At 37.8% G+C, this 12,058-nt stretch overlaps 1 protein-coding gene across 6 annotated transcripts in view; it reads left to right on the top strand.

The window, feature by feature from the left end:
* The window catches only part of CTPS2 (CTP synthase 2), a 306,531-nt gene that overhangs the window by 240,117 nt on the left and 54,356 nt on the right, over positions 1–12,058 (top strand). For 5 of the 6 annotated variants that reach the window (XM_089693658.1, XM_089693654.1, XM_089693659.1 and 2 more), the window contains one exon: positions 3,926–4,070. In XM_089693658.1, coding sequence (XP_089549784.1) covers positions 3,926–4,070 — 145 coding nt within the window. Of the gene's footprint in view, positions 1–3,925; positions 4,075–12,058 lie in introns of those variants that run through there. The other variant, XM_089693656.1, reaches the window with a different exon arrangement.

The raw sequence follows: 12,058 nt of genomic DNA, 5'->3' as shown, positions 1-12,058 counted from the left end.
CTCCTCTGTCCTCCATGTCAAAATGTGACAAGAAGCCCAAAACTATTGCATGGATTTACTAATGGACCTGAGAATCTTCACCCTATAAATTGTGTAAATATTCAATCATCCAATCATGTAAAAGCAAATTCCTGTGTACATATTTTGGCTACAAAGTATTGAATACCTAAAATGAATATACACTCAATTGATTTTTAATTCATTCAGTAAATCAACATTAGTATCTTGCTGTTTCTAAGATGGTCCACATACTCACATCTTAGTCTTCATGCACGCGGATGTTTACAGGCTGAAACGTCCTCTAGCATAACATTTCTGCCATTTGCATGTTCTGGAAATATGCTGTATGCACATGTGCTGGTAACATAACATAAACCTTTTCCACAATCCTCAAATTCTACCCCACAATTCCCCAGTATATTCAAAATCTCCAAAATGCAAAGTCCACAATGCAGATAACAAAAGTCCACCACGAGTTCACATTTATATAAAATCTTCAGGCGTTAAGCATTATCCCATTCCTCACTTCAAATCCAGGAAATCTCAAATAAAATAAACTAAATATAGTGCATTAACTTTATCAACAATCAAATACTGTGATCTGAGATACCATGCAAAAATTACTTGTGAAAAAGAGAAAAAAAAAAAAAAAGCAGCATTGTCACCCTAAGATGGGGAGTTTGTTAGGACAATATAACACTATGTTGGGACTATATAACACCTGCCTCTCTTCTCCATAACAAGGAGAGGTGTTTTGTAGTCCACAGAGATAGTAGGGAACTGATAACAGTCCAGAGGCAGAGAGTAGAGGAAATTGTCACCTCAAAAGATGTCTGGCTGAATGAACAGCTCATATTTTGGGCACTTTTTGAACAGATATAATAAACACCTTAAATGGTCCAAATGGACCAAAAGGGAGAAAATAAAGGAAATGTATTATTCAAGTTTACACACACTTTAATGTGTACTTGTGTCTGTAATAGAAAACATTGTCTTTACATCACAGCAAATAATTGTGATCAGGTTTAGACTGTCATTCCCTAAATCTCATTTTACAAGGCGGTTTTACATCTGGTTGCTGTTCTACTGTCTTGCTCAGTGGTGGGCAAACTTTTTGACTTGAGGGCCGCAATGGGTTCATATATTGGACCCGGGGGCCGGACCAAGAGTAGATGAATGATGTGTATGTGTCATCCATAGTAAGTATAGTAATATTCCCCCATAGTAAGCATAGTAATTAATCCCCCATATAGTAATTCATCCCCCATAGTAATTCATCCCCCATATAGAAATTCATCCCCCATATAGTAATTCATCCCCCATATAGTAATTCATCCCCCATAGTAATTCATCCCCCATATAGTAATTCATCCCCCATAGTAATTCATCCCCCATAGTAATTCATCCCCCATATAGTAATTCATCCCCCATATAGTAATTCATCCCCCATAGTAATTCATCCCCCATATAGTAATTCATTCCCCATATTAATTCATCCCCCATATTAAGTCCCCAAGTCCCCCCTGTGTCAATTCACTTACCTTTGCTCCGCGCATTCCTCTCGCCGTGTTCCCGCGCCGTTCCGGTGTAGCATGAAAATCTGTCTCCTATGAGGATCTGTCCCCCTCGACGTATCTGCGCATGTGCCAGTTTCAGGCATTAGCAGCCGATCGGCGATCTCCGGCACATGCGCAGATACGTCGAGGGGGACAGATCCTCATAGGAGACAGATTTTCATGCTACACCGTTCTTCAGGGCGGACTGTGAGAGGAGCCTAGCTCCCCTTGCGTTCGTCACGCTGCCCCGCCTACACACATCCTGACAGCCATCCTGACAGTATCACGCTCCGCGGGCCGGATTAAAAGGTCCGCCGGGCCGTATACGGCCCGCGGGCCGTAGTTTGCCCATTGCTGGTCTAGCTATTGTGGGGTCATACAGACAGTTCCATTTATAAATAACTCTTCTCATTTAACACTTGATGATTTTTCCTGCTACTTAATCAGGGGCCAAGTAAAAAGTAAACTAAAGACTCTCAAATATATAAGATGAATATTGCTCAGAATAGGAAAACTATGTGTCTAGTCTACACGTGACCCGTGTAGATGTCGTTGAGCTGACCAAGCTTGGGTTAAGAACTAACTGCCCAAATAGTTTTTTGATATACGCCAATCACTAATGTCCTGCTGAACTAGGGTCAATGCAGGATGTTTGTTAGTACACTTCTGTATGTTAATGACACTGTTATTTTCAGAACGATTAATGGGGTGTTGTAAAAATATGCAAATGGTCACCAGAGCTTAAGGCAAAAGAGTCCAGAAGAATTTTAATTGATCGCAATTCAATCATAAAAAAACAGCACATTTCAGGGGCTACAACACTTCCCCTTTAAAAGAGCTACCAAACAGATACATATAAAGCTAAGTAATATCAGTGGATAGAGAAAAAATTTAGGCACTTAAAGAAGATATTTGTTCATATTATAAAATCATAAATTAATTAAAACCTGCTAAAAACCTCTTATATACATGATTCTTAAAAACAATATATTGAGGTTGATTTACTAAAACTGGAGAGCGCAAAATCTGGTGCAGCTGTTTATAGAAGCCAATCAGCTTCCATTTTTTTTGTCAAAGCTTAATTGAACAAGTTGAAGTTAGATGTTGGTTGGCTACCATGCACAGCCAATTTTAGTAAATCAATCCCATTGTCTTTTTAGCTATCTAACATAGATATGTGCCAATAAAATAGGTGCCAAAAAATGATGTATTTATAAAGATATCTATCTGTCTCTCCGCATTTCACAAATGTGGATTCTCAGATAAACAAAGAAAAAAATGTGTGTACAATGCAATTATACATGTCTTCCTAATACATATTGTTTTATTGAACATTTAAATAAATACAATTATGTCTGTGAATTCCTTTAGAGCATGGGCTCTAAAAATATCCCAGGGGACACCAAAAAAGTCCATCTCTCCATTCATATATATGCGATGTAAACATTATATGAATATGGTTCCTTCCACTTTCTTTGAACTATAAAACTAACAATATAAAATAAAAACTCATATCTGAACACACCAAAATATTATTATTATTATACAGGATTTATATAGCGCCAACAGTTTGCTCAGCACTTTACAATATAACGGGAGACAATACAGCAACAATACAGTTCAATACAAGAGGGATAGGAGGGCCCTGCTCCTTGGAGCTTACAATCTAGGAGATGTATGTCGTAAGATTGGACTATATAACAAAGTATTTCAATGTGTGATGAAACATAATTAAGACCCTTGATCTATCATCAAATTGAGTGAAGATATATATATATATATATATATAACAAATAGACATACATATGACGATCCATACAACTGCCAGTATCCATAAACAGTGGTTAACCCCAGTATCCATTAATAGTGATCAATATACAGTATGTATTTGTATTATAGATTTGAAAATGGACTGCTGCTGAATTAGTAGCAAAACAGGGTATGCTAGTGATAAAATGATATAATTTATATTGTAGATCGCAATCAGTGGCAGAAAAGGGTTAAGGAGCAATGAGAGGATGTAATTTGCAATGTAGATCTCAATCAGTGGCAGAACAGGGTTTAGCAGCAATAAAGGGATATATTATTTTGTAGATCTGATTCAGAAGCAGAACAGGAATTTAGGAGCATTATAGAGATATATTTTGTATTGTAGTCTAAAGAGCAGTACCAAAGTACAGTTATATGAACTCTCTGCAAATACACTGCTTCTGAAACAGAAATAGAAAAGGCTTCAAATCCCATTTTGTCTATGTCTTTGTTATTTTTTTTGGAAAATTGAGTTTGCTCACCCTGTCATGTATGGAAAAAACTGCTAAAATGACAAGCAAGACGCTAACTGGTTTGACAATTGAGTTTTTTGTCTTCAGATCACCCGTACTTTGTAGGTGTGCAGTTCCATCCAGAATTCTCCTCTAGACCTATGAAGCCTTCTCCTCCATACCTGGGACTAATGCTAGCTGCCTCAGGAAAACTTGGTACTTTCATACAGAATGGCTGCAAATTATCTCCCAGGTAAGTACGCAAATGATTTATGGACAATGAATGTATTTTTATACCACTGTAGTAGAAGATGTGTGTTCATAAAAACTGAAATGCTGTTGTGTTACTCCTCCAACCACACTTGCAACATGGCAATATATTACAAATGAAAATGAGCAGGTGCTCTTCCAGTAATGTTGCCATCAACAGGGACAGTGCTTTACTGTTTGGAACTTCATTAGCTTATCTGTTCATAGAAACAGTGGTGTATTTATGTATTGTGCTGCCCTAGGCAACACAAAATTCGCAGCACCCCCATTGTCTCTAGTGCACCAACGTTTGCTGGGTGGAACTTAGTGGTCGGCCACATCTTTCTGTGAAGGTGTCGTTGGTGGTATGAACGGCGAGAAGGTGTCATTAGTGGCAAAAGTGGCGAGAAGGTGTCAGTTAGTGGTATGAGCGGCAAGAAGGTGTCATTAGTGGTATAAGTGGCGAGAAGGTGTCAGTTACTGGTGTGAGCGGCTAGAAGGTGTCAGTTAATGGTATGAGCGGCAATAAGGTGTCAGTTAGTGGTGTAAGTGGCTAGAAGATGTCAGTTAGTGGTATGAGCAGCAAGCAGGTGTCATTAGTGGTATAAGCAGCGAGAAGGTGTCAGTTAGTGGTATAAGCGGCGAGAAGGTGTCATTAGTGGTGTGAGCAGCAAGAAGGTGTCAGTTAGTGGTATGAGCGGCGAGAAGGTGTCATTAGTGGTGTGAGCAGCAAGAAGGTATCATTAGTGGTATAAGCAGCGAGAAGGTGTCATTAGTGGTATGAGCGGCGAGAAGGTGTCAGTTAGTGGTATGAGCGACTAGAAGGTGTCGTTAGTTGTATGAGTGGTGAGAAGGTGTCAGTTAGTGGTATGAGCAGCTAGAAAGTGTCGTTAGTGGTATGAGCAGCTAGAAGGTGTCGTTAGTGGTATGAGCGGTGAGAAGGTGTCAGTTAGTGGTATGAGCGGCTAGAAAGTGTCCTTAGTGGTATGAGCAGCTAGAAGGTGTCGTTAGTGGTATGAGCGGCTAGAAGGTGTTGTTAGTGGTATGAGTGGTGAGAAGGTGTCAGTTAGTGGTATGAGCAGCTAGAAGGTGTCAGTTAGTGGTATCAGCAGCGAGAAGGTGTCAGTTAGTGGTATCAGCGGCGAGAAGGTGTCAGTTAGTGGTATCAGCGGCGAGAAAGTGTCGTTAGTGGTATGAGCGGCGAGAAGGTGTCAGTTAGCGGTATGAGCGGTGAGAAGGTGTCAGTTAGTGGTATGAGCGGTGAGAAGGTGTCAGTTAGTAGTATGAGCGGCGTGAAGCTGTCAGTTAGTGGTATGAACGGTGTGAAGGGGTCAGTTAGTGGTATGAACGGTGTGAAGGGGTCAGTTAGTGGTATGAACGGTGTGAAGGTGTCAGTTAGTGGTATGAACGGTGTGAAGGTGTCAGTTAGTGGTATGAGTCAGTCACCTGGCAGTCTCTCTCTGGTCAGTCTCTGTCAGCTCTCTGCCCCCACAATAGTATACATGGTATACAGAGTAGCAGGATGGAGATCACTCACCAGGCCTGGTGGAGGGGCGGAGACTGAGGGGGGGAGCCATGTACTGCCGGTATGTATCCTCCTCACAGCCACATTTCCCTTCCCTCTCTGTGACAGAGATCCCTGCCTCCGCTGGACACTGCCGTCCTTCGGGATCATCACTCAGCCCTGGCTCCTCACCGCCATCCACTGTGGAGAGCTCTGACCCTCAGAGCAGCCTACAGCCTGGCCGGGCGCACTGGATGCTGGGAGTTGTAGTCCTTTCCCCGCACACCCTGCCGGGATTGTAGTTCGCTCCTGTGGAGGCGGCAGGAAGTGGGGGAAAGACTACAACTCCCAGTATGCAGTGCGCCCGGCCAGACTGTAGGCTGCGCTGTGGGTCGGAGCTCCCGGAGCTCTCCGCAGTGGATGGCGGTGAGAAGCCAGGACTGAGAGATGATCCCTGAGGACGGCAGTGTCCAGGGGAGGCCAGATACTCCTACTCCTCACTGGTTTCCTCTGCTGTAGTGACATCACTTACCGAGGTGCGGCGCCGCCCCCACTGAAAAGTGCCGCCCTAGGCAAGTGCCTTGTTTGCCTTGTGGCAAATTCGGCCATGCATAGCCATATAATACACCAAGAAGAATCTGAAACAGTATGTGCTTGTTTTTATGTCTAATGCCTTGTGCTATTTTAATGGGATTTATTTGATTTAATTAAAAAAATGGTTGTTGTCATGGAGTCCTTTAGACCAGTGTTTGAGTCTTTTTTCAGTCAAGGCACCCTATTAAATTATGCATAATCTCGAGGCACTCCATTTAAAAAAAAAAAGAAACTAAACGTTTTACATAATATTGCAGCATCCACACACATAGGACAGCCAACATTGGAGGTGATTTATTTTTTCAGTGCAAAAATACCTTTGCACACTGGTACTGATTAGCATTCCAGCATTTCTGTTCTCCCTCACTTAGCTAACATGACCACAGTGCAGACAAAGAGGTCCGGGGCAAAAAAGAGTGCTGTTTTGGAGTCCAAATTGCTTCGGTGCCCAAAGTTGTAATGTTGTACAGTAAAAACTTGCGGCTTTCTGTAACAAAAAAGGGCAGTCTTGCTGCACTTGCTGGCTTGTTGACAATTTTTGGGTGATGTGGGGCAGTTTTAAGATGTTTTTTCACGACACCTCTGAAGAACCCAGGCAGAACCTTGGTTTAGCTGATCGCTGGTGCTAGGGGCAGCAGCTGAAAACAGGCAAGGCAGATGGTAGACCTCAGAAAAGATGGCACAGCAACAGCAGACAGTATCAGACTGTTGACACTGTTAACAGACTGTTGGTCAGGTGCAGACACACAGGAGTTGATTTACTAAAAGCAAATAGACTGTTCAGTTTGCTGCAACGCATACAGAGAATCCAGGAATTAGTGGAAAGAGGAGACCAGCAGACAGGCAGCCCCTACAACATGAAAGGAGATTTTCAAGGAAGCTTATATTGGGTTATCAACAATAAATATTGTTTGTATTGCTATCACAATGCTATTCTAAAGCAATGGTGGTCAACTGGAAAACTATAGAGGTCCTCAAGTGTGGCCCCCAACACTTCCAGAAGGTTGCACAATAGCAACGCATTTTTGCACCTCAACTCCCAAAAATTTCTGTCCTGCTGCATTTTTTGCAGTTTTTCACAATGCACACTGAAGAAGTTAAGCATACAATACCCCCCCATGTATTGGTGTCAGTAGGTGTGATAGTAACCCCCCAACAATGGTATCAGTACTAACATTAAAGTATACCTTAAAAGGATGATTTTCTTATCCCCTCAGAGACCCCCGGTCTGTGGAGAGATTCTTGGTTTATCAGCAGAATTCTGGGAACGCCCCTTGAACACGGAAATAACGGCAGCTTATGTTCAGAGATGTTCAAAGTTTATTAGACATTACTAAGATTATATAGGATACAGAAAAAATAAGGGAGGGGGGGAGCGAGTTTCAAAACTGTAACTTGTAAGTTTCCATCATGAGCTAACTACATGAAACATAACATATACATTTCTTGGTATAAATTGTTTTTGCTAGCTTTCTGAGAAATAGCCGGGCAAAGACAATGTCAGGGTCGTCTTATGATTGTTTATACTTTCTGGTGCAAGCTGAAACAGTTTCATTAAACTTCTAATATATCTGCAAAAACCTAACTTAATACTTAAAATGGCGTACATCAATAGAATGGAGGTTATCTAGATCCTTTCATACCTGAAGGCAAAAGTTTTTATTTGTGACCATATAATGAAGTAAGGTATTATTATTATACAGTATTTATATAGCGCCAACAGTTTGCTCGGTGCTGTACATTACAATGGGAGGCAATACACGAGACAGTACAATAACAATACAATGCGATACACGAGGGGTTCAAGGGCCCTGCTCCTTGGTGCTTACAATCTAGGAGGGAGGGGAGAGTGGTATGGGAGGAATAGCTGTGGGGGATGGACTGGTAGGAAGAGTGGAGGAGATCGGCTATTAGGTATGAAAAAGGTATGGCGCTATACATGCATACTACTCAAAAACAAAAAGAGGAGTCCTACCCCAAGTTGTGGATCAAAAACAACGGTGCATAATATTCTGGTGCCAAATAAATTGCTCCATGCAGATCCTTTGTGCTCCACCACCATAAGAAAATATATTGCACTCACCAACCATCTGTGACCTCTGCATTAACAACTTGCCCTCATGAGGATTTACCCCCCTTCCTGACCAGACCATTTTTTGCGTTACAGCGCTGCGTTACTTTAACTGAAAATTGCAACGCTGTACCCAAAGAAATTTACGTCCTTTTCCCACAAATTGAGCTTTCTTTTGGTGGTATTTGATCGCCTGTGCGTTTTTTTATTTTTTGTACTTTAAAAAAAAAGACCGACAATTTTGAGAAAAATTGACATTACTAAGATTATATATAGAGATGAGCGAATCGAACTTGGCGAAGTGGAATTCGTTTCGAATATTAGGAAAAATTCGTTTCGCACCGAATCCGAATTTTAGCAAACTTCGGATGCACGAATCAAATTTTTCCAGATCAGCCGGCAAAAAGTGTCACTGCAGAGAGCTCCGCTATTTCTGACAGTTCTCTGACAGTTCCTTCACATTTACAGCGGTTGAAACATTGTATCTATTTGTTTCCATTTAGGATACAGATGTTTTTATTCGGAAATAAATAGATACAATGTTTCAATCGCTGTAAATGTGAAGGAACTGTCAGAACTGTCAGAAATAGCGGAGCTCTCTGCAGATACACTTTTTGCTGTACTGAAATTCTTCTTCTTTTCATTCTTCTTCTTCTTTTCATTCTTCTTCTTCTTCTTCTTCTTTTCATTCTTCTTCTTTTCATTCTTCTTCTTTTCATTCTTCTTCTTCTTTTCATTCTTCTTTTCATTCTTCTTTTCATTCTTCTTCTTCTTCTTCTTTTCATTCTTCTTCTTCTTTTCATTCTTCTTCTTCTTTTCATTCTTCTTTTCATTCTTCTTCTTTTCATTCTTCTTCTTCTTCTTTTCATCCTTCTTTTCATTCTTCTTCTTCTTTTCATTCTTCTTTTCATTCTTCTTCTTCTTTTCATTCTTCTTCTTCTTCTTTTCATTCTTCTTTTCATTCTTCTCATTCTTCTTTTCATTCTTCTTCTTCTTCTTTTCATTCTTCTTCTTCTTCTTCTTTTCATTCTTCTTCTTCTTTTCATTCTTCTTCTTCTTCTTTTCATTCTTCTTCTTCTTCTTCTTCTTTTCATTCTTCTTTTCATTCTTCTTCTTTTCATTCTTCTTCTTCTTTTCATTCTTCTTCTCATTCTTCTTTTCATTCTTCTTCTTTTCATTCTTCTTCTTTTCATTCTTCTTCCTCTTCTTTTCATTCTTCTTCTTCTTCTTTTCATTCTTCTTTTCATTCTTCTTTTCATTCTTCTTCTTCTTTTCATTCTTCTTCTTTTCATTCTTCTTCTTTTCATTCTTCTTTTCATTCTTCTCATTCTTCTTTTCATTCTTCTTCTCATTCTTTTCATTCTTCTTCTTTTCATTCTTCTTCCTCTTCTTTTCATTCTTCTTCTTCTTCTTTTCATTCTCCTTCTTTTCATTCTTCTTTTCATTCTTCTCATTCTTCTTTTCAGTCTTCTTTTCATTCTTCTTCTCATTCTTCTTTTCATTCTTCTTCTTCTTCTTTTCATTCTTCTTCTTCTTCTTTTCATTCTTCTTCTTCTTTTCATTCTTCTTCTTCTTTTTATTCTTCTTTTCATTCTTCTTCTTCTTCTTTTCATTCTTCTGCTTTTCATTCTTCTTTTCATTTTTCTTCTTCTTCTTTTCATTCTTCTTCTTCTTCTTTTCATTCTTCTTTTCATTCTTCTCATTCTTCTCTTCGTTCTTCTTTTCATTCTTCTTCTCATTCTTCTTTTCATTCTTCTTCTTCTTCTTTTCATTCTTCTTCTTCTTTTCATTCTTCTTCTTCTTTTTATTCTTCTTTTCATTCTTCTTCTTCTTCTTTTCATTCTTCTTCTTTTCATTCTTCTTTTCATTTTTCTTCTTCTTCTTTTCATTCTTCTTCTTCTTCTTTTCATTCTTCTTCTTCTTCTTTTCATTCTTCTTCTTCTTTTCATTCTTCTTTTCATTCTTCTTCTTCTTTTCATTCTTCTTCTTCTTTTTATTCTTCTTTTCATTCTTCTTCTTCTTCTTCTTTTCATTCTTCTTCTTTTCATTCTTCTTTTCATTTTTCTTCTTCTTCTTTTCATTCTTCTTCTTCTTCTTTTCATTCTTCTTTTCATTCTTCTCATTCTTCTTTTCGTTCTTCTTTTCATTCTTCTTCTCATTCTTCTTTTCATTCTTCTTCTTCTTCTTTTCATTCTTCTTCTTCTTCTTTTCATTCTTCTTTTCATTCTTCTTCTTCTTTTCATTCTTCTTCTTCTTTTCATTCTTCTTCTTTTCATTCTTCTTCTTTTCATTCTTCTTTTCATTCTTCTTCTTTTCATTCTTCTTCTTCTTTTCATTCTTCTTTTCATTCTTCTTTTCATTCTTCTTCTTCTTCTTTTCATTCTTCTTCTTCTTTTCATTCTTCTTTTCATTCTTCTTCTTTTCATTCTTCTTCTTCTTCTTTTCATCCTTCTTTTCATTCTTCTTCTTCTTTTCATTCTTCTTTTCATTCTTCTTCTTCTTTTCATTCTTCTTCTTCTTCTTTTCATTCTTCTTTTCATTCTTCTCATTCTTCTTTTCATTCTTCTTCTTCTTCTTTTCATTCTTCTTTTCATTCTTCTTCTTCTTCTTTTCATTCTTCTTCTTCTTTTCATTCTTCTTCTTCTTCTTTTCATTCTTCTTCTTCTTCTTCTTTTCATTCTTCTTTTCATTCTTCTTCTTTTCATTCTTCTTCTTCTTTTCATTCTTCTTTTCATTCTTCTTCTCATTCTTCTTTTCATTCTTCTTCTTTTCATTCTTCTTCTTTTCATTCTTCTTCCTCTTCTTTTCATTCTTCTTTTCATTCTTCTTCTTCTTCTTTTCATTCTTCTTTTCATTCTTCTTTTCATTCTTCTTCTTTTCATTCTTCTTCTTTTCATTCTTCTTCTTTTCATTCTTCTTTTCATTCTTCTTTTCATTCTTCTTCTCATTCTTCTTTTCATTCTTCTTCTTTTCATTCTTCTTCCTCTTCTTTTCATTCTTCTTCTTCTTCTTTTCATTCTCCTTTTCATTCTTCTTTTCATTCTTCTCATTCTTCTTTTCAGTCTTCTTTTCATTCTTCTTCTCATTCTTCTTTTCATTCTTCTTCTTCTTCTTTTCATTCTTCTTCTTCTTCTTTTCATTCTTCTTCTTCTTTTCATTCTTCTTCTTCTTTTTATTCTTCTTTTCATTCTTCTTCTTCTTCTTTTCATTCTTCTTCTTTTCATTCTTCTTTTCATTTTTCTTCTTCTTCTTTTCATTCTTCTTCTTCTTCTTTTCATTCTTCTCATTCTTCTTTTCGTTCTTCTTTTCATTCTTCTTCTCATTCTTCTTTTCATTCTTCTTCTTCTTCTTTTCATTCTTCTTCTTCTTCTTTTCATTCTTCTTTTCATTCTTCTTCTTCTTTTCATTCTTCTTCTTTTCATTCTTCTTCTTCTTTTCATTCTTCTTTTCATTCTTCTTCTTTTCATTCTTCTTCTTCTTCTTTTCATTCTTCTTCTTCTTCTTTTCATTCTTCTTCTTCTTTTCATTCTTCTTTTCATTCTTCTTCTTTTCATTCTTCTTCTTCTTCTTTTCATCCTTCTTTTCATTCTTCTTCTTTTCATTCTTCTTTTCATTCTTCTTTTCATTTTTCTTCTTCTTCTTTTCATTCTTCTTCTTCTTCTTTTCATTCTTCTTTTCATTCTTCACATTCTTCTTTTCGTTCTTCTTTTCATTCTTCTTCTCATTCTTCTTTTCATTCTTCTTCTTCTTCTTTTCATTCTTCTTCTTCTTCTTTTCATTCTTCTTTTCATTCTTCTTCTTCTTTTCATTCTTCTTCTTCTTT

This window comes from Staurois parvus, unplaced genomic scaffold (genome assembly GCF_062004578.1).
Source record: "Staurois parvus isolate SC_StPar_1 unplaced genomic scaffold, SC_StPar_1.0 ptg000635l, whole genome shotgun sequence".
Classification (NCBI taxonomy): Eukaryota; Metazoa; Chordata; class Amphibia; order Anura; family Ranidae; genus Staurois; species Staurois parvus.
Note: the sequence above shows the minus strand (reverse complement) of the source record. Positions and strands in the feature narration are given on the sequence as shown.